Raw genomic sequence first — 21,826 nt, forward strand, 5'->3', positions numbered from 1 at the left:
CTCGCAGGCTCAGATAATTATACAGCTCTCCTTCAAAAATCCACTCTTTCACTCAGAAAGGCGTCAGCAAGCATGCTCGACTTCACCTGAAAACTGCGTTTCTGCTCACTGCAGCCTTTTCATTCTCTCCAGTCTGAGCCCTTCTCCTTCAATCCTTTCCTGCTCGCTCTTGAATTGTTGCGAGGAAGAAAGAAAAACAGACAAAAAAAACCAACACAGAACCTTATGAGCCGGCGTCGTGTCGCAGCTTCTTTACGGGCGCGTTCTTCCGGAACTTTTTGTGTAAGGGCAGGTTTGAGAGAGCAGAACAATATCCGAGTGGAAAACAGAGAAACCGTGTTCCAAATCTAAAAAATAGATTAGCCACAGTTACACGCCCCAACATGACGCTGCTGTTCTGATAAGAGCATCTAGTTGTACTCTTATCTGTCTGCTTTTTTTACTGTATTCAGTCAGTTTTGGGGGTTCTTCCTCTGCTTATACTGAAAGCAACCTTCCCCTGAAGGCTTTGGATAAAAGCAAATACAACCAAGCTTAGCTGCATGCAGATTTATTTGCTGTGCAATCTTCCCGCAAACTTCATAAAAATAGACATTGGCTGGCGCCTTCTTTTTCTTTTTTACAAATATATATTGCATTGCACCGAAAAACAGAGAGTTGGTCAATACATTAAAAGGGAAGGTAACAGAGATAAGCCTTCATGATAAAAAATATTTTAAAAAGTTTGTAAAAACTACTGCAAGCTGTTCAAAAGGCACCAGAGCTGAAGTCGGGCTTCAGAAACTACACATTTTAGCACAGAGACGTTGGCATGATCGCAGACACGTAAAGCAGCTGCAGAGCAGGTGAAATGGAACGATGGAGAGACGCCAAACAGTGAAACTACTTTGGTTTTATGCTCTTAAAATACATTAAATACATTCAGTGCATTTGCTTATAAATAACACGTCGCATCGTTCTCCGTTGAATCTCTTCTTCCACAGTGTTTCCAAAAGTTTGCCTTGGAATCTCAGTCTTATCCTACGTGCTCTCCAGCACCATCAGCGACTGCCAGCTTGAGGTAATTGAGTAGGATCAGTGTTGAGCGTCTGTAAGGCTGCACGTGAAGGTTTTGCTCAAGGCTGAACTACTGCGAGAGGAGGCGGTCCCCGCCGTCTTTGGAGTCTTCCAGGTCTGAACTGGTCAGGAGTTTGAGAGGGGCTGAGAGAGGAGAACAGAAACAGAAACATTTCATGGATGTGTGGAAATGACCCTGTTTATCCCCATCTGCACTGCCTTAGAAACGTTCTGGCAGGTCAGTGGATACAAAGCCAGGCACCTCTCAACATTTCAACCACAGTGACACGTCAGCTTCGGTCTGTGTGTTCAACAGGGAGGTTTTTGATCTCCCATTTCTTATCTAACTTCTGTATCATCGCAGCAGCTGAACAGATGCCATACAGGGTGTGTGACTGCTAGTTTTCTCATCAGGATTCACTGATTTCCTGTCCGTGTAGTGCTGCTTACCCCACAATTACTGCATTATTTAACAAAACAGATGTGGGCTTCAGCATCAAATATAATCCAAATACGATTATTAGAAATAAGGGCGACAGATAATTGATGCTTTCGGTTTTCTTTCAGTCCGGTACTGTCCTTAAGGTGTGAAATCAGATCAAATATCATGGACATTACAGAACTAGAACCTTTCAGAAGATGAAATACTGTATTGAAAATGTCGCTTTAAGAAAATGTTGGAAACAAAAAAGGTCTGACGAGCATCAAACACACAGAGAGTGAACACTCACACAGTGAGTCGGACATCTGTGTGCTGCTGAGGAACGTGCCGGGGTCTTTGATGGAGGAAGACAGAGCAGCAAGTCTCAAACTCCTGGACGTGGCGTCAAACTTCTCGTCCTAAAAAGAAAATAATAAAAAAAAATAATAAATCAGGGAACACGACAGAAAAACTGCCAAATGTAAAATCCTAACAGTTTGGACAACAGATCTCACTGTGCATGAGTCCAGAACTGCTCTGAAAAGAACTGCCGGGCAAGACTTCAGTCAGAGGCTGGAAACAGAGCCAAGACTACTTAAGTTTTTATTGAAATAGTTTGCTGATTCGGCTCTTTAGTTGGTGCCGAGGCTTCAGTTTTAGCTGCAGTTCAACTAACTGTATGAGGAAAGCCAACAAAGAAACAAATGAGTGGACCAGAACTGAACAGCAATCAGAATCTGCTCGTCTGAAGCAACAGAGCAACCGAGGGCCTTTGCCTGTCGGGCCAGGGACCGACCAAAGAAGGAATTCTGGTTTTTAGCGACAGTCGCTGTTGGCATTGCAGAGCAGTCAAAGTAAAAGCCTTTAAAGAGGTTCTTACATCTTCTTATTTTCTTTAAACAGACCTCGAATGTGCAACAGCTAATAAGCTACTGCAATGGCCACTTATGATTCAACATGGGAGTCGTCTGGCGAACCAACAGGCTAATCGAGACGAGAAAAATCATTTAAAAAAGTGGCTGTATGGCTGTTTAAGGGAGGCTGCAAACTGCTGATGGCAATCAGCTGTCAAACAATGATGTTTAGATGGCTCCCTTGACTGATTTATAGCACAGAAAGTGACGGTCCTAACTAACAGTGGTAATACTCGGGCTTCGTTTGAGCCTACGCTGGCTCACTTTGAGCACTGATGATACATTAACACTGCATGAAAGTTGCAGATTAACTGCAGCGTACACACTGGCATCTGTGTGGGTGAGTAAGACTCTCAAAGTCAGACCCTCCTTATCAAAACAACGACCGTTTGAACAAAGCGGCGCAATTAGTGCTGGAAACAGAATCAGCGTGGGTTGCTGTTTGAACGTTGTCGGGCCGTTATGAAGCTCATTCACATTACAGCACTGACTCCGTGTGCGAGTCACGTACTCTGAACTCTTGGATTCTGCGTTTGGACTCGTCCAGCTGGTGCTGCAGGTCCCAGACGAGCTCTCTGTATTTAGTGTAGCGCTGCTCTACGATCTCCTTCTGCTGCTGCGATTCCTGACAAACAAAACAACAAACAAACGGGGGCCATTATCAGGACAAGGAGGACTGAGCGGAGGCCTGAACAGGCTTGAGAAATGCAGCGTAACACTGTGAAAAAAGGGAAAAAAAACACTAAACTTTCTAGACTTTACGTGCACCCACCTCCAAATCTTTGAAGTTCTCCATCAGAATATTTTTCTCTGGAATTGACTCCAAGTGGTTCAGTGCTACTCTTGTGTTCTGGGAACCACACATAGAAAGAGATTTTAGGGAGAGTTACCTGAAAATGAACCAACGCAACCAAACTAAACCAGATTAATACCTAAATAACATAAAATTACTTCAGTGTGAAGCTTCAGACTTTGTTCAAGAACAATTCAGTTTTTAACACGATATTAATTGTCTTCTGTGGTAGGAACCATGTAATAACCTTGTAATAACCATGTAAAGGACAAGCAAAGGTCACCACACCAAAGCACAAAACCAACAGCTGGAGAATGAATTATAGATGATATCTGTGGCTACATCCTTGTTACATCTCCTGGCTCACTCCCTCTCATAACTTGTCCTGATTCGTCAGCACTTCTCACTTAAGAACAAGATCAAAGGCTGGGAGGCAAAGGAGGGAATAATCAATGAAACACCGGGCAAGTGAGACGTAATTCCATGTGAAAACCTGAAAAGCTGCGACAGCACACAGCTGGGTCTAACTGCTCCGTACAGTCGGCCGGCACCTTTATATTTGCACAGATAATGGAACACACAGCAGTGTGCGGCATAGCCAGCAACATATGCCGACACTGAGACAAGTACTGATTTTACACCCTAAGAAACTGCATGAAACTCTTCACTGGGTGGCCAGGGAGGATCACGATTAAACCCAAACTCAAATCAACGAATCTGAACTATTTGCACATGATCACACTGCACATTTTTATATCTGTTTTATTATATACTCATATCCTACTGCATGTTGTTACCAGTCGAGTTTTTGTTTGTTGTCAATACTAAACTGCCTACAGGCATCTATGTAGCTGCTGAGTACTTTGAATTTCCCTCGGGATTAATAAAGTATCTATCTTTTGCTTTCTGAGAAATTGAGAGAGTAAGAAGGTGGTACTAATAAAAAACACTTGATTTATTGACCATGAGTAAGTATAAGTACTTCTATATAAGCAGAAGTTTTTTCACTTTGATAGTTTAAAACATTCAGGGGGTGTTACGAAAATGCAGAAAGACATCAGCAGCGATCTTGAAGAAGCGACCGTTGCTGGCCATCAATCTGAAAATGGGTACGAGGTCAGACTGAGCCATGTTCAGAGAAACTGGGGGAAGAAAAAAAAACTAAACCAAAAGCTACATCTCAGACTCTACGGGCCTCAGTTAGCATGTTAAATGTTAAAGTTCATGACAGTACAGTCAGAAAAAGACTGAACAAGCGTGGCTTGTTTGGAATGTCTGTCAGGAGAAAGGTTCTTCTGTTTTAAACAGCATATCTGTCTGACAGCAGCACAACAACAAAATGTCTGAAAAGGTGTGAACATGGTTCAGACCTCAACCTGATTGAAACGCCATGTGTATTCTGCAATGTCAGCAAATCTCAATGAACCGATGAAGGGTAAAGAAGAGTGGGCCAAAATTCCTCCACAACAATGTGGGAGACTTAAAACGTCATACGGACACTTAATACTTCAAGCTACTGTCACTAAAGATAGTTTCTACAGGCTACTTGCATTTCGGTTGAGTTTTGTTAAATAAATAACAACACAGTAACCTGCCACATGCTCCATTTTACGACCTGGTGAGGAACAGATCATTTTCTATCAATATACTTATTAACATTAGTATCATGTCCTGATACATAAAACCTTAGAGTTGAAAAAGGTTGAAGGACTTTATTTTTCACATCTTTAAGAAGGGACTGCTGCAATCCCCAGAAACAGCTCCTCCTCCACTAGCTTTGGCATCAGCCGAGGGTCCGCCCAGCGCCTGTGAAGGGGGAGCCAAATTCAACACGGCACACTGACTTGGCCTAAGAGCTTTATCCTATTTTCATTCAAATGTAGAAAATATTGCCCTGAGGTATACTTATATGGCATAAACATTATCTCACAAGCCGCCCTCTCTCTCTCATTCTCTTACTTTCATTTTACAGACACACCTGATGCTAAAGGAATGCAAGAAACTGACTTCATCATTTTATGACAAAAACAACCAGAAGCGATGACAGTAAATCTGGTAATGCTGCCAACGTCTTTCAGGCCGGTTCCCTTTGGAAGATGTTTAGCCCGAAGCAAAATCTGAGCAAGAATACGATGCTGAAAGGACATTTTGTTTTGATAGCGTGTTGACTGGACAGAGGCAGAGAGACGGCATTCTCACTGAAGAGAAACACGATAAACCAAGAGCTTCACTGGAATCAAATTGGGAATGACGGGGCTATACACTGCGTCTTCACTACTTTCCCAGCGGGACCTGAGAGATACATTTTTAATGGAATAGAACTGTAATAGACCACTGTCATCCCTGGGATATACTGATGCTTCTTCTCCGCCCCTGTTAAACTAGTTCTGGCAGGATTGCATTCAGCACCAGTTGTCGTCCTTCCCAGTGGAAGCGCTGCGCTGCACGGCCTAGTTCATTCAAAAGACTTTTGTCGCAACACACTCAGCACAATCTTTAATCATTTAACCGCACTAGCTGCACTCCATTCAATTCCTCCGTTGTACGTTTCAGTAGCCTCCCTCTTCCCATCCGAATTCGACATTTAAACATCATAAGACCCGGCGGTTCGATGGCTTCACCCCGACGACCTCGACGAATGGCACGCTGACAAGACAAGTAAGATTTGCTGGATGATCCTCAGCCTGGCGGCTGAGAGGAATACAGGTCAATGTGTCCTGCCAATGTGGAGCTGCAGCAAGCGGAAAATGTGTGAGTTGACGGCGGTCCAAAGCATTCCCTCTTCATTTCTTGTAACAGCTACTTAAAGGCTGAAGTAGACAAGCATTGCACATAATTGTGACGGATATCCAGCGTGCCTTTGACTATTTCTTTTCTTTTTTTCTTTTTCCAGGAGAGTAAAAAGTGCTTCAGTCAATATGACCTTTCAGTAGTAATTAATTAATGAATTAACAAATTGCTGACTGGCATCAAATGGCTGATTAAGGATGTTGGTGGTGGACATTAATAGCGCGGATGGTGAGATCAATACGGTGCTGTCAGTGCGGCTCGGTTCTTAGCGCCATCAGGAAGACGTATGATGATTAACAGAGTGCTGAGCCTTGACTAAAACAATTATTTCTATCCCTGCGTTAGCCTCCACGGGTTGCTATACAAATAAAGCCTGCCGCAGTTAAATCAAATCATGATGAAAGTCATCATGACTTCCAATTTAACTCCAGGGCACTTAGGGGATAACTTTTTCTTTTTTCTGAGCGGGAATCCAATTTACAACCTCAATTCCAAAGATGGGTTGCGTAGAATATAAAGGAAAACAGAATGCGATGATTTGTGAATCTCATAAACCAACATTTCATTCAATAGAAGAACACAGAAAACATGCCAAATGCTGACAGTGAGATATTTCATTATTTCGTGAAAAATAATCGCTCAAACTGTACTCGACGGCAGCAGCACGTCCAAAAAGAAGTTGGAGGCTGGAACAAAAGGCTGGGAAAGGACCCGGCGAGAAAGAAACAGCTGGAGGAACGTGTTGCAGCTGATTAGGTTAACCGCCAACCAATCAGTAACTTTATTGGGTATAGAAGAGCACCTCAGAGAGGCTGAGTCTCTCTGCAGTAAAGATGGGCAGAGGTTCGGCAACCTGAAGTATTCTGAGTCTACAAAGCAATTCTATATATCATCATCCTCAATGTGAAACTGTGAAGACTGAACATTCAAATCCCCTCATGAAATAACATAATCAACAGGGACGTTCTGGGAACGTCTCTGTGTGCAAGGCCAAGAAATCAATACTTTATGCTCAAGTCTGGGGGCCCCCGGGCAGCACTGTTATTAACAGGCATGGTTCGAATATGGAAATCACTGTCTGATAAAACAGTTCAGTCTGTCCTCCTCTAATACAGGTCAAAGCTACGTCATGCCAAATTAAATCCATATGCGACCCAGAAATGCAGCTGCTTTATCAGTGACTAAGTAAAAAAAAAAAGACTGTTCTGGGGTCAGACTAATCAAAATTTGAAATTCTTTCATCGGTATATGGAGGTATTAGAGCTACATATGCTCCCACCCAGATGAAGACTTTTTTTAGGTCGTCATAATCCTGTCTCAACTCTTTTGATTCAAGATGGGCCAAACATTTTTCTTGAAATAGCACAATGTCTCACTTTCAACATTTGATCTGTTTTCCGTGTTCTGTCACGAATAAAGTGCAACTCGTTCCATTAGGATTTTATTGATGTTCTACACAGCGTCCCATCTGTCTGAATTGGGGAAATGTTCAGCTTACCATCTCCAGATCCAGCACACGATCCTGGAAGGACACATGCAACACAGAAATATTACTTCAGACTATGCAACAGTGAGTCCAGACAACAGTTTGAACAAAGAGAAACTCGATCGATGCATGCGAGGGAGAAAAAAGCTGAAAGAAGAGAGGAATGGGGTGTGCTGACATAATGAGGGAGGGAAATGCAGGGGCTCGGGAGAGTCTGCAGCACACACCAAACTTCTTATCGCACAAACAGACGCACGCAGAGACAAAATACTCTCGCCTCTCATCCAGCCTCCTCACTGATGTTCCCTGTCTAACGATGCATAAGTGATGCTGTGGCTCTTATCTGCCACTCAAACGCACACCTGCTCTTCCCTTCAACCGCCTGCCTTTCCACCTCTGCCTGCAACGTGTTGATGATTTCTGACAGAGCCACCCCCCCCGCCCCCTCCACATCGGTTCATTCCTAACCTCTATCCGTGTCCCTCGCTCTATTAGTCTTTTCCTCGTCACATGTGAATCTCTCTCCCCTGATCCTCCATGATTAAAAACTCGGCTGCCTCTCAGACCGAGCGCGGGTTCTGACAGGAGCCATCATGCAGCCACAGATGGAACCTCGCCAGCCGACGCACACACAAAAACACACACTTCTGGAAAGAGCCAGCTTCTTCGCAGACTCTTTGCTGCGTATGCTGCATGTCCACACATCTGCTTTCCCGTTTATTGGCGAGTTAAGAGCCTGTGAGTCACTGGGGGCCAGTTTATTCAGGACTAGGTGAGTGGGCGGCCTGCAAAATGTGGCAGCCTTTAGTGGCTTTTAAACTGCAAGGCCTCGTGTCTGCAGTAATTAGCGACTTGTCCAAGCAAGGCTGCAAGGAGCCTGTCATGCTCACAGCTGTGTGTTCATGTTGGGAACAGCAGCACAGAACTGAAATCTCCCTCAGCCAAGCAGTTTCTTTAAAAAAAAAGACAGGGAAAGTGGTGTATATAGTGCAGCATCTCCTCATAGAGCGGAGTCTTTTCTGTCCAGTGCACACAGACAGAGGCTGCATGGATTAATAAAGATAAATGATGCTGACCTGAAGGCTTCTCATTTCTTCCTCCTTCCTGCGGCTTCTCTCCAACAGCTCTGCAAAGAGAGGTTTGGGTGTTAGATAACATAACGCGCTGTTCACGAGCCGAGTTCTCGGATCCCCATTAACTCGGAATATAATGACATAGGAAGTTCAAGCCTCCCATTTTATTTGCTACTCAACGGTTTTGTTTTCTACCTGCAATCCATCAGCGGCAGTTATCTCCAAAGCTATAAAGATGAGGCCATAAGGCCAGGGTGAGACCGCAAGCACTTTGTGTTTTCTTTGTGCAGCACTCGCTGTTACTTTACAGGCGATCGCCGTGTGTGTGTGTGTGTGTGTGTGTGTGTGTGTGTGTGTGTGTGTGTGTGTCCGTGTCATCAACCGATCTGCGTAGGTTGCAGAGGTAACAAAGCAGTCCTCAGAAACACTGCAGCCACGCTGGCATGGCTTCTTAAAAGGCATCTTCATTCCAAATTTGCTGATGCAAGCCGTTTTCCGTACAGCTTTGCTTGTGGCAACACTGAGTGCACTTCGCTACCCGCCGTGGCTCCCGTTTTGACGTTGGCAATAACAACTCTGCTGATATTTCAGAGTGACGCAGATGACTCTTTGAAATCAGTCTCGAGGACAAACATATCCACAGAGATACCACCGTCTAATGTTTTCACAGCTTGCTAAAAATCTCATTTCGTCTCAAACAGTTTCTTGTTCAGCCAACATGAAGTGAGTTTTTGACCGTTTGTAATAAAACAAGTCAACCGGGAAAGCGCTTTGGGAAATGATGACATCACATGACATTAAGCAATCTTAGTAATATTGACATGATGTCAATGAGCTGTGTTGCAGCCATGCGTGTCGATGAAGTGGTCCCAGTAGAGGTGTGTGTAGAACTCCCTCCATTAGCTCTCCTATAGCTGCAAGTAGCCACATAACAGTAGCTATGTGGTAACAGAGCAATAGTACATGTTTGTGCATTCATTCTTCTTAAAGTATTGGTGAAATAAAGACAGATAATGCCTTATTTAGAGGCTGCATCGTCCCTGCCCCATTAACTCCCATTTTATGGATATACGCCGATCGTGAGTTTTCTAAATAGCTTTCGAAGGACGCAGACTTTCGCCAAACTGTTCTCGGTGCGTAGATAAACGTATTTCATGCCAGAAATAAGGTTTAGGTTTCCCTTCCACAATCTAAATAATGACCATGTGGAACAAACCACAGCAACTCTAACTTCTCAGTTCCAAACTCCCACAGATTCTTGAATGTTGCCACACCAGCAGCAGCAGGTTACAGAAAGCAGCTCTGTCTCCATCCATCCATTTTCTATACCGTCAATCCGTTAATCGGGTAGCGGGTGGGCTGGAGCCTATCCCAGCAGTCATCGGGCGAAAGGCGGGTTACACCCTGGACAGGTCGCCAGTCCATCACAGGGCCACACATAGAGACAAATGAGAGAAACAACCTGACCGGATTGAACCTGGAACCCTCTTGCTGTGAGGCGACGGTGCTAAGAACCACACCACGTGCAGCCCCAGCTCTGTCTCATTTTTAAAAAAAAAAAAAACTTTTCCATTTTCGAAAAAGTTTTCTTTCAGCGGAAAACAGTTTTTTTTTTTTCCCAAAAACAATTTTTACACTACTCTGGATGCTGTGCTCCTGGAACGATCGCTGCTGGTAATTCTGGCACATTTTAACATCTGTTAAGACGCGTAACCATACGAACGGCAAAGCTGTATGCACGAGGGAGCGGCTGATTGAGCCGAGTAAAGCCTGCAGGAAGACAAGCTGAAGTGGAGATGTTTAAGATGTAGGGCAGGAAAAAAACAGAAAGGAGAAAAAAAATCATGAGGAAATGAATTGGACGATGCTTTATTTATCCCTGAAGGGAAATGACACTATTCCAGCAGAGATTATGTAGATAAAATATAACCAAACTTAGAAGTTTGACAAACTGCTGTAAAGTTGGGAGTGCAGCACAGAGGTGTGGTTGAGACCACCGTGAACGGTTGTGTTTATAGGCTGTGTGATAACCTGTGGACAAGCTCCGAGCCGTGAAGAGGACCACAGGAATATCAGGAATATAACAGAACATATAATGGACCCCTGCACTTCTCTACATGGCTCTTGCTTTGACGTATGTCGTGCATCAGCGCTTTATAAATAAGCTGCAGTTCATCACACAGGCAGACAGAGACCGCAGGCAGAGCGGGAGGAGCAAAGGACGGGGGACCGCAGGGCTTGTTAACAACACATTGTAGAACTCTTTATACGTTACTGTGAAGGAGCATCTCTGCACTGCGGATGTCGAACTGTTGGCGGCGAGTTTCCGCCCATTCAACTTTCCGACCGTCTTATATCATTTTGTGACATATTTACAGGATAATTCAATTCAGTTTATATACATTCCTTTCAGACCTGCAATGCGTTTGTAACAAAGGGTAATTTACCATACAAGTTGAATACTTATACTCCTAAACGTACACAATTCAATCTTCTTGATTTCAACATAGGATGAGAACTAAAGGTTTTAGTAGACAGTGACTATTTTAGGAGAATGTGATTAACAAACTCCCAGCGAATAAAACTGTGTTTATTCATTGTTTTTGATTAAGTCAAGTGAGAAATGCTCATCCAGTGTATCTGACCGCGTCAGTCTGGTTAATCTGAAAAGGTAGATGAACACAAACCGTTTCTTCTACAAAGTCATGTTTGTTGACTGCAGCATCAAACTTTTAAAATCAGTCAGAGGTGACTAAAAGAGACGTTAACTAAGATGAATAATTCTGAATTTACTGAAACCCACCCAACTTTTCAGCTTGAAAAAACCAAGCTGAAAATGGTTTGTGTGAACAGTTCCAACAAAATGTTTCCCTTACAGGATTAATGTATGGAAGAAAATGCTGAAAAACATTTCATCTTAATCATTCACTAAGCTTCTACAAACCAACACAAGTACCATACGGTTCCGACATGGGTCACTTTGGTGGAAACCATTGTTTAAATTTGCTTAAATGTGAGAACTGAGCATCAGACATACGCGCTAACACACCGATGCTACTTCTCCGACAGCGTACAGCCAACAACGGCCTCTGCAAATGTTTTTATCTACACTGCCCTTTTATTTGACACGACGCCCACCTCAAGACATGTCCACAAGTTCAACATCCAGTTTCCTGAGGGCGCTTGACACCTCCACCTCCTCAAAAAGATGTGAGTAACTCACACGAGCCAAACCACTTGACAGAAATATTTGAAAAAAAAAAAAACAATGCCAACCTCCAAGTCTGTTACAGTCAACTTTGGAGCCAGCAGAGGGAAGATAGGAATAGCAGTCTACTGCTATCTTTGCTGACTCACACTCAAGTCTCATCTCACCTGAGAGCTGTGGCAGGCTCTGTAATACTCGAGCCACGGTTATCTACACATTCAGGGAGGAGGCCAACAGGGAGCTCTGAAAGAAAATGAACAGACCACAGCTAGACACAAAATAAACTCTCAGACAGAAGTTCTGTTTGGCTTTGCAAAGTTCGGGGGGGCGCTAATCTGTTGAGTTAAAACAAGCTCATGTAAGAACTTATAAGAGTCGAGTTTCCAGCGTAAGTTAACGAATTTGTATTTGTCGCACGTCTCGTCTGCTCTGCAGAAATGCGACACGATACGGAAACGTATGGAAGAGCTCATATAAGAGCTTTTGCCTGCAGTGAAGAAAAACAAACTTCCTCCTTTCAAAATCCCACTGGATCTTATGGATATCAATTTATCTGAAACTTTATTCAACAAACACAAATGCCAAAAAAATAAATAAAATCACATTCAGTGTCTCCACTGACCAACTTTATTGACAGTAAACTAACCTCAACTGCCTGCAACACTCAAGTTTACTATTGAGTTACTTTTCTCTCCTCCTGAGGATTCTATTAGTCGCAGCGTTTCAGAGGAATCTGTGTCCATCCAGCTGCTCCACAGGTCTCGCTGGCTTTTGCACGTTCTCTGCCAACAGCCCGGATGTTTTTCTCCTTAAAGCAGCTGAAACGTGGGCTTGTTTGCATTTCTGTGCAGAGTTGATATTCCGATTCCTCTTTTCTCCTTGTGTAAGAAAGTTTCATGTTACAGCAGAGGACTGCGTTGAGTGAAAATGGTTTTTCAAGGAAAGGTGCACCAGAGCCCACGTATCGCCATTATCACGGTTTCTCGTGCATTGTTGCCTGAGGGCTCGAAGGTCATATTCATCGAGCTGTGGTTTTCGTTTTTTGACCTTTACCTTCACCCAGACTCCCTGAATCTTTTCACAATATTATGCACTGTAGATGAGACGAGGGCCGAACCATTAATTGCATTTGCCATAAAAAATCGCGATGTGAAAAAATGTGATTTTTACTAATCGCATACATTGTGATTTCAGTCATGTGACTTTCAACAAGCAAAGGGCCAAATAAAAAAAAATAAAAAAACAGCAGATGAAGATGGCCTGAGGCACAACCGCGACAGCAGCCAACACTAAAGAAAATGTAGTGTCTAAGCGGAGTAGTTCTTCAGCTGTGTGGAATTATTTTGGTTTTAAAAAAAGAGGATGCTGCACAGCACCAGGTATTGTGCAAAACAGGTCTTGCTACTGTTGCTACCTCGCGAGGCAACACGACAAACGTGTTTCAACATTTAAAAAAAAAAAACAAACACCTAAAGCCTTATATGATAACTGCATGGCTCAAATGGCGATTAGCAGCGTATCGCATCATCAACACAGCACCCGGCAGCATAGGCGCCGATTCCGTGGGTGCTTCTGGGCCGGTCGATTCAGCCAACAAAATGGACAAATTTGTCACAAAAATACCAAAAATATCCACCGACCCAACACCGTCTTCAAGTGAGAACTCCATTGTGTCAAAAACTGAGGACAACAGCAGTGCAGATGTTAGGCAGAAAAAAGGTCAAACTGTTCAAGCTAGCTGGAAAGTTGAATACCCATGGATAGACTACTAATTATTTTGTTTGGTTTGCACTGTTGGATTATGGATTTTGTTTTTCCTTTATCTTCATCGGAGCCTTTAGGCTAAGTTAGGTTACACTGACATTAACTTCTCGTAGGCATCACCAATGTGTAGACTGTGTGTGTTTGTGACAGAGAGCCTGTGCAGGCGCGCATGTGTCAAAATAGCAACGAGTCATGCAAGAATGGTGAGCACCCACCCACCGAAATGTTGGAAAGCGTGACTCCATATGAAAGTTCGTCAAAACGGCACTGAGAAATTACTCGAGCAATAACAGTTTTTGGCATGGGGCAATCCCATCACCATGGTGACCAAGCCTGGGTTTACAGCCTAATTTAATACACTGGAACAGCGGGTACAGCATGCCATCCCAAACATATTTTAGCCAGGTTGCTATACTGGAGCTGTTTGAAAAATGCAAGCGAAGAGTGACTGCAGAGCTGAAAACAGCTGAGTTTGTCTACTATAACAGAAAGATATAATCCCTATATTTGTTAAAAAATACAAAGGACAAGGAACTTAAACAATAATCGCTTATTAAATCGCAATGGCAAAATTTTATTATTTTTCCAGCCCTAGAAAAGACCAAAGTTCTTCGCATTCTGGCACTGAAAAAAATCAGTTTTGGGAACTTTCTGATGATTCTCTGATTGAAGTTGGTATAAAAAGGTGAGCGATGACTCATCCCTGCTGGAAAACTTTTTATACCTTTTATACCCAATCCTGACACCCTCACCTGTCCCTAAATAATTTGTGGTTTGGAGAATCTTCCAGAATGCTGTTACTTGTGAATTCTGTTTCATCTCTTTTCTATTAACATAACTTTTCTTTTTTTTTTGGAGTGTGCATCAAATGTTAATTTTGTTTATATCATCAAAGTAAAATTGAGTTGGTCAGTAAAGACACTGAAAATCAAAGTTTCGATTGATAGCAACATAGAATTTCAAAAAAGAATATCATTGGAAAGCAGCATCAAAAGTAAGTAAATGATGGGGGGAGTAATGCTTGTTGCTATGCAACAGCAAAGGGGAAAGGTGTAGGGAGAAATGTGCACAAGCAGCTTCTTTTTTTTATCATAAAATGTGAGAATACTGTCAGTGGTTCACGGGGCTGCAGCTAAAGGGATGTTGTGATACAGAACTGTGCATAAACAGACACACAAAGAGGATTAGAATGTTAACCAAGCTTCTGCCCAAATGCAGAGCAACCGAGCATCTGTTGAGTCATCTTTTATTAACATGTTCTGTGGGTGTAGGCAGAATGTTTGTCAATACATGCTGAGAAATAGCTCGATTATTAATAGATAATAACACGCACATGCATTGATATCTCAATTAGCCATGTAGCCTGGGATGTTGTGCTTGGTTGCAAAGCACACGAGTCTGGTGAAACCGTCATGACTGAGGAGCATTCAGATAAATGAGGAACAGTAAATACGTGGCGACATGATCTTTGACTGCATGTATTGAACCTGCATCCGAATCAGTGATGTGTTCCTGTGTGCCACGGGCCAAACTCTACAGATTCCAATAATATGTCAAATGTCCTATCGACTGAGTTCAATTGGCCAGATAGATGAGTCGTTAAGACCTCGACTAATAACGGAGCAAACTGATTCCACAATAAGTCTTAAAGCATATCTGAATCTTGTAACAAACAGAGACATTGCTGACATCCGTCCTTTTATAAAGGTTTTCCATCTGTGATTAAACCCAACTTTACCTCTGCCTCACTGTCTTTTTCTGAGTTAATGGGACACACGTTACTGAAAAAAAAAACAAAAAAAACAGCTGTTCTCTCTCTGCCATTTACAGCTAATTAGGGAAAAATTCAGTCAAAAACAGGGCCGAGGATGGAAAAACAAGTCTATCTGCCACCGAAAACTCAAAGCTCAAAACCATTAAAGTGCTTTCTCCGACATTTGTAAATGTACAGAGACAGACTGTTTCAAAAATTAAATGAAAAAACAATAATGCATTAAGTTCGCAGACAGTCATTTTCCAAAACATCCATTACAACAAAGCACACAAAAAACATTAAGTAGCATTTCTGATTTTTACCGACAGTGTGATTACATGTAAATGAGACAAGAGGGAACAAAAGAGGAGAGTCTGTCTCAGCTTTGTCTAGAGCTGTGGCACAAATACACCTTCATTTCCACAATCATTCATTTAGCGTACATGGATGTATCAAAGGATGTACGTTGTTTGTTTTTAATCTGTATTAATTCCCTACAGGGAATCTGATTTAGGATCAGATGATGCTCAACTGGGACCCATAGATTTCATATATGGGTTATGGGTAGCATAATAACTGTGAGTGAAACCGGCAGGAATTTTCTTCCTCTAATAAACTACTACCTGTCTTGTCAGTGCCGAGGGAGTGCAGCAGCTTCTCCTGTTGGTCCAGCCGCTGCAGAAGAGCCGCCTGTTCCGAGTCCCGGCTCTGCCTGAGGGCCTTCAGCTGATCCCTGGTCTGCTGGTGCTGCCTGGTCAGGCGCTGATCCCTCTCGTCGCGCTCCCGCACCTCCTCACACAGCCAGCGGAGCTTGCTCTAGTTGGTTTGGCAAACACGTTCGGAGACTAAAGTTTTTATTGCAAACTTGTGGAATCGGGTCCATACGGAGGTTATGTCACCATAGACCTCATCTGACTCACTTCATAAAACTGCCTGAAGACTAGCTAGAGGAGTTTGCTACTTTGTGTTGAAAGTTTCCACTGTTTTTTAATGACTGACAGTTACTCGCACTGTGTAGCTGCTCAAAGCACAGCACAGCGGCCGGCTGTTCATGGCACGCTGGCACCTTTTGAATCGTGCTACGCTTCCGCGTGATTTTTGCATCACACCGACGCTTTTTATCCAAAGTGGCGAGTATTTCGTGGATATTCCACTGAATGAGTCTGCAACGGGATTTTAGTTCAGAGGGCTCTGAATATGCTACGGTCTGCAATTACGCTGGTTACGTAAACTATAAAAACCAGCTGTAGTAACACTGTGCTGATGCCACCACTCCTATATCAAATCAGCACTGACGATGTGTTAAACAACAATGTTATAATCCATGGCAGGTGCGCCTGTTTTTACCTTATTGCAGTGAAATATTAAAGTTGTTATTCGTGAGTGCTGACCATTCAATTAAGCCAGTCCCTGCCCGAGTAAGAAGAGAATATCTACCACAATATGGCACTTTAAATTTGATGATCATCGACTGATAATCTACAGAATACGTTGGTGCTTTGTGGCTTTCTCCTGGTTGGAGCAAGCAGCTTTCTGTACTTTTACTTCGTTTTCATGTTGCACTGCTTCTTCTTCTTCTTCTTCTTCTTCTTTTTCTCATTTAGTTTCATCGGCCTGAGGAGCATTTAAACCCAAATCCATCCAGCTGACACTGTAAGCGCCACAGCAGGAGAACAACGAGTGCGATTGGTCCACGAGTCGTTAACGCAGTCTGTGATTGGTAGACAGACTGGGCACAAGGCATCGAGACGGCTAATGACAATTTAAAAAAAAAAAACACGTTTATTTTCACTTGCTCCATCAGACAACTACACGACACTTTCCATTTGCCCAAACACATAAATTTAGTTCCCCTGGGCAGCGTGTTAATGTTAAGCCCTTTATGAGCTCGGCTCACTTGGAACATCGGCTGAGTAACAATAAAGGTTAAGTCAGTATTGCCATCTACTACCTACTGTGGAAAAGCAGAAAAAAAGAGCTCACTTTGAAGAAAAAAAACCCCAAATGGTTAAGATGTGTTATTTGTGTTTAAATAACATTTTGCTTTTGAATGATTTTATTCATGAAGTTTGAATCTGTGAAGTAGAGCACAGAGCACCCCACTTTAAAGAGAAAATGGCCTCTGCTGTTCTCCCGTTACCCTGTGAGCACAAAATCACCAAAATGTCTGAACGAAGCGCGAGCTTTGAGCCACTCAAAGTTAAAAAAAAGCAGCATATTTAATTACAGATGTTACGAAGTAAACCATCACGGGCTCGGGTTTTAATTTGTCTGGAAAAGAATCAAATAAATCCGACAACAGTTAACCAAGCAACCAGCTTAAAGCAGCAGATGATAATAGTAATAGTTTTCCTTTACCTTTGTCTCAGCGAGCCAGCGGTGGGAATCCTTTGCTAATCCAGGTCTCTGGGAGATGGCCTGTTAAAGCAGGACAGAGATAAATGCAAATGTGAGCGTGCATTCCATTCTTCCATTTTTTTTCCATGAAATCTGAATATTATGGATGTTAGTTGTCGAAATGGACAAAAAAAAAAATCAATACAGAGAAACTGTGTGAGATACGGGGTGTAAAGAGAAACAAAGTGGATAAAAATGCAGATGGACAAACAAGAAGATGGACATCAGATAAAAGGAATGGGCCTCCAGTCAAACCCCTTAACGTTGGTGAGGAGCAGCTGCCAACTCAAACTGCCGTGTGTGTGTGTGTGTGTGTGTTAAACAGCCCGTCACACCACACACACTGGCGCATGCACACCTTTGAGCAGGGGTTGTGTCATAAAACTGAGCTCAGGGACTGTTCCATCCTTCCACAGGCTTGTCAGCATCAGCAATGCAAACCGACTGCCAACTTTTAATGGCCGACACAGACTCCCGAGCCTCTCATTCAAAAACAGAAAGACAGATATGCAGATAAGCACAGCTGCATAACTTAAACAGCCCGGGGCTTTTTTTTTTTGTGTAAAAGGAGCTAACACGTTAATTTGGGCTCTTGGCCGTCTGCATTTTCTCTGAGGACTGAGGAACAGAGTAGATGAAGTCAGCCGAAGTGTGAAGCCCTCTCTTTGCCAAAGTGTCGTGGCCACTTTGCATCATACACAAGTTCTGCTGAACACACATCGTTGGAAAAAGGAGATTCTTGTAGTACAGGATCTCTGCAGGTTTCAACAAGTCAAATTTAAGACTTTTTAAGATTATAATGAATACAATTTAAGACCCATTTCACAACCATACTGGCAAAAAAGTACAAAAGGCATGAAGGAAACTTGGAGGCCCGGAATTACTTTCAAAGTATAGGATTTTTTTTACAGCTCTTTCACATTGGAATACAAAATGCTTAACCTAACTAAAAACACCAGAAGCCTTTCTATTGTGAACTAATATTTGTTCTGTTAACTTTGGAGATGAGGCCGGGGTGCACAGGTACTTTAGTTCCGTTTGTTGTTATGTTATAGCGTCCTCAAAAATCTAAATAATTAAAAGCAAGACTGAAGTTTATGCGTTTGTTTTAAATAAAAGTAGCGTTAATACATTTTTTAAGACCTTTCAAAATCGTATTCAAGACATTTCATGAAATTTTAATATCATTTTAGACATTTTAAGGTCTTAAATTCAAATGACTTTTTAAGACTTTTTAATACCCCGCAGATACCCTGCAGTACGACGTCAGGCTCTGAGCCGGTGAGTTTGTTGCTTATAGGTCACTCAATTTACTCCCAGTATGCCATGAATAGGCATTTTGGGGTCAAAGTCGACCTGGAGAAAGCCAGACAGAAGAAGGTGTTCCACTAATTCAGAAGTTTTCCTGTCTGGAAAGACTTTAGAAGAAAGCTCCAACTGCTCATCATTCATCATTAGCAGAGGAGAGCAATTTTGTCACTGGTCATTATAACAGTGGGTAAAACTAAATTAATCACAGTAATCTTGGCTGTCCTCAAGGCCCTCGTAAGGCTGCCCCCCCCGGACCCTTTCTGTCCCGATCCTTTTCCTGCCCGTCCCTCAAACCCAGGCTGTGTGAATATCTCAGGTTGTTGCCGTGGCAGCTCAAAGTACGGCATCGGAGTGGCACTGCTGTGCCGAGCTCCCCGTCTGAGGGAGTGTGGGCCGTACGTCAGATCATGTGACTGTGTAGGAGGATGAAACGCGTCTGAGCTTCTCGCTCGCGCTCCCTTAACTCTTACTTGAACCATCAAAGGCTGCTTGGCACAGCGGCAGACAAAACGCAGGTGAAACTGTTGAAAAAAACCCTAACAAGTAGGCAGGAGGTTGAAAGAGCCGTCTGTGGGCTTGAAGCGAACAAAATGCCACTATTTTCTAAGCAGACCCGCTGTGGACTCCAAGTGCCTGCTACTCTCAACATGCTGCCGCGTGGTTCACGTCTCTTTCCGGGAATGTGAGGAAATGTGTGGATGTGTGTTTTTAAGGGCCGTGTTTCCACTGACAAACCGAAAAAGGTGGCAAGATTTTGACAAAAAGAAAAGCGGCAAATGTAGAGGCCGACGGCAAAGAAAGAGCTTCTCCTTTGGTATTAATCTCCATCAGTCAGTTAACAGCAGAGACTGAGGAAAACTAAACGTGATAAGAGTCCACGGGAGGTGCGCAGTCTCAATCTCACACCGTCAGTCATCTTAATCTGGCTTATGATGAGCTTTTCAGTAGATCTGCTCCACAAAAAGGAGGAAACTTTTCACTAATTGGGACACAATTAGGAGACTCCTCAGTGGATGTCCATAAAGATTATTCAGCGAGTCTCAACAAAGGTGCGACGAGATCGAAGTGGTGAAGGTATGCGTGACAAAAAAAAAAACAAAAAAAACAATCTAAGCAAAAGCAAAATGTAAAGATTTATGAGTTGGGGGAGACAGAATGTGTCCATGCAGCCGTTTCCAGACCTCATGGCGTGAAACTAAATCTGTGGGACCTATTGTAGCTCAGTTCCTGGGCAGTGGCTCTGCAGTAAAAAGTCAAATATGAGATCTAAACCCACCACAAGGTAGATTTTTCTCTCAACATTCCTCAACAGCAAGCACACCATTTTCTTACTTTTTCTTAAAAGGAACCGTCACTAATAAGACTGTTATCTGATAATTACCCTAACTTAGTACAATATGTTGTAAAAACATTTATTTTTCCAAAACTCCTTCAGGTTCGTCACATTTTTTGAGCGACGGACCGATTTATTTACTAACTTCGCATTTCTACCATCGTTTTAAATGTAGCTGGGAGCAGTGTGGGTGCAGCCTGACTGCTGGCCACACCACTGCTGCCAAACACCGACTAAAGTCGCTGTGACCCACAGAACCCTCAGAGGCATTTGTTGACCATTAAAGCCTTGAAAATGAAGGCAAAACAAAGTTGAAACACGCCAACTGGAAAACAGATGAACATTTTACACGTGAATTTAACCGTCTTGTGGGTCTCTGCACGAAGCCGCCGCTTCCTTTCAGCTCATTTTAACGTGCGAAAGCGTGATTCCTTGAAATCTTACGCTCTTCAGAGAGGACGAGAAGACGCAGCTGAAGGTTTGAATGGAGCCTGTGTTTTTCCAGCGATACGAGGTTTTCCTCCATGTGCTTAAAGCAGAGAGAAGCAGCACTGTTTCCATCCTGATTCCATCCTTGCTCGTCTTGCAGAAAGAGCGATTAAATTTCATTTAAAAAGTTGCTACATGTTTCGCTGGGTGCTTTACAGCAAAAAAACAAGCTGAAAGGAACTGAAAAGAGGATCTAAAAATAGCTAAATCTAGTTGGCGTGACTGCGTATTGATCCTGTGTTGGGCGGGGGGGCTGAATCTACTGAATCGCAGTAGATTTCACAACTCTGGATTGTAAAGCATAAAAACATGCGAGTGGGCTTCCCCTGTAATCTGATAAGCCATCATATTATCCAGGGTTCCATTTGACTTTTGCCATCTTTACACATGCAGTAGTGCCTGTGAAGGGGGGGCTGAGCAGGTAACGGACACCAAATAAACGCTTTTAACTGTTAACGATCCCCCTCATTAAGCCAACCGCTGTAAGTTTGACTTCTTTTCCAACATGACGGATTACAGATGAGGCGAGGTGTTGGCTCGCATGTCTAAAGGCGCAACCACTGGACCAGAATGAGAAATCTATAGAAGCAGATCAGAGCAGGCTGGGTTAACCAGCCCAGAGCAGCAGAGGAAAACCAGCTTCAAGCATGTGGGGGGGAGGGGGACTGACTGTGTCCACCATCTATTTATCAGTGTATTAGGAAGTTGATGCTTTCGCAGGGCGGCTTTTTCCCCTCCTGGACAGTGCAGTGGGCTGAAATACCAGGGCATGGGATGAGAGGATGTATGGTTATAAAGTACATTTGTAGTATATATTCATTTATTTTGCATGCATCATTGGGGTTGTCACGATACTAGAATTTCAAACTTGAAACCTATAATCAGAAGTCTATACCAGGGCTATTTCAACTCCAAATTCAGTTGGGCCAGACACTAAGTGGCATCTGAGCTGCAGACTGTGACGCATTTTTAAACCAACACATGTATCCAAGAACAAATGATGTTCTTTCACTTTGAAATTTGGTCACATCTGACACA

The 21,826-nt window shown here is 43.0% G+C and overlaps 1 protein-coding gene across 5 annotated transcripts in view; it reads right to left on the minus strand.

Moving 5' to 3' along the window:
• Nucleotides 1-591: 591 nt before the first annotated feature.
• LOC140267210 (centrosomal protein of 128 kDa) overlaps nt 592-21,826 on the minus strand; it is a 41,569-nt gene continuing 20,334 nt past the window's right edge. For 2 of the 5 annotated variants that reach the window (XM_072362423.1, XM_072362421.1), the window contains exons 18-25: nt 17,617-17,676; nt 15,882-16,074; nt 8,537-8,586; nt 7,473-7,496; nt 3,164-3,241; nt 2,903-3,016; nt 1,788-1,896; nt 593-1,200 (exon numbers count right to left, since the gene is read on the minus strand). In XM_072362423.1, the coding sequence (XP_072218524.1) occupies nt 1,127-1,200; nt 1,788-1,896; nt 2,903-3,016; nt 3,164-3,241; nt 7,473-7,496; nt 8,537-8,586; nt 15,882-16,074; nt 17,617-17,676 (702 nt within the window). In that variant the 3' untranslated portion in view covers nt 593-1,126. Of the gene's footprint in view, nt 1,201-1,787; nt 1,897-2,902; nt 3,017-3,163; nt 3,242-7,472; nt 7,497-8,536; nt 8,587-15,881; nt 16,075-17,616; nt 17,677-21,826 lie in introns of those variants that run through there. The other 3 variants (XM_072362424.1, XM_072362422.1, XR_011907197.1) reach the window with 3 other exon arrangements.

This window comes from Leuresthes tenuis, unplaced genomic scaffold (genome assembly GCF_036924035.1).
Source record: "Leuresthes tenuis unplaced genomic scaffold, fLeuTen1.0.hap1 SCAF_13, whole genome shotgun sequence".
Classification (NCBI taxonomy): domain Eukaryota; kingdom Metazoa; phylum Chordata; class Actinopteri; order Atheriniformes; family Atherinopsidae; genus Leuresthes; species Leuresthes tenuis.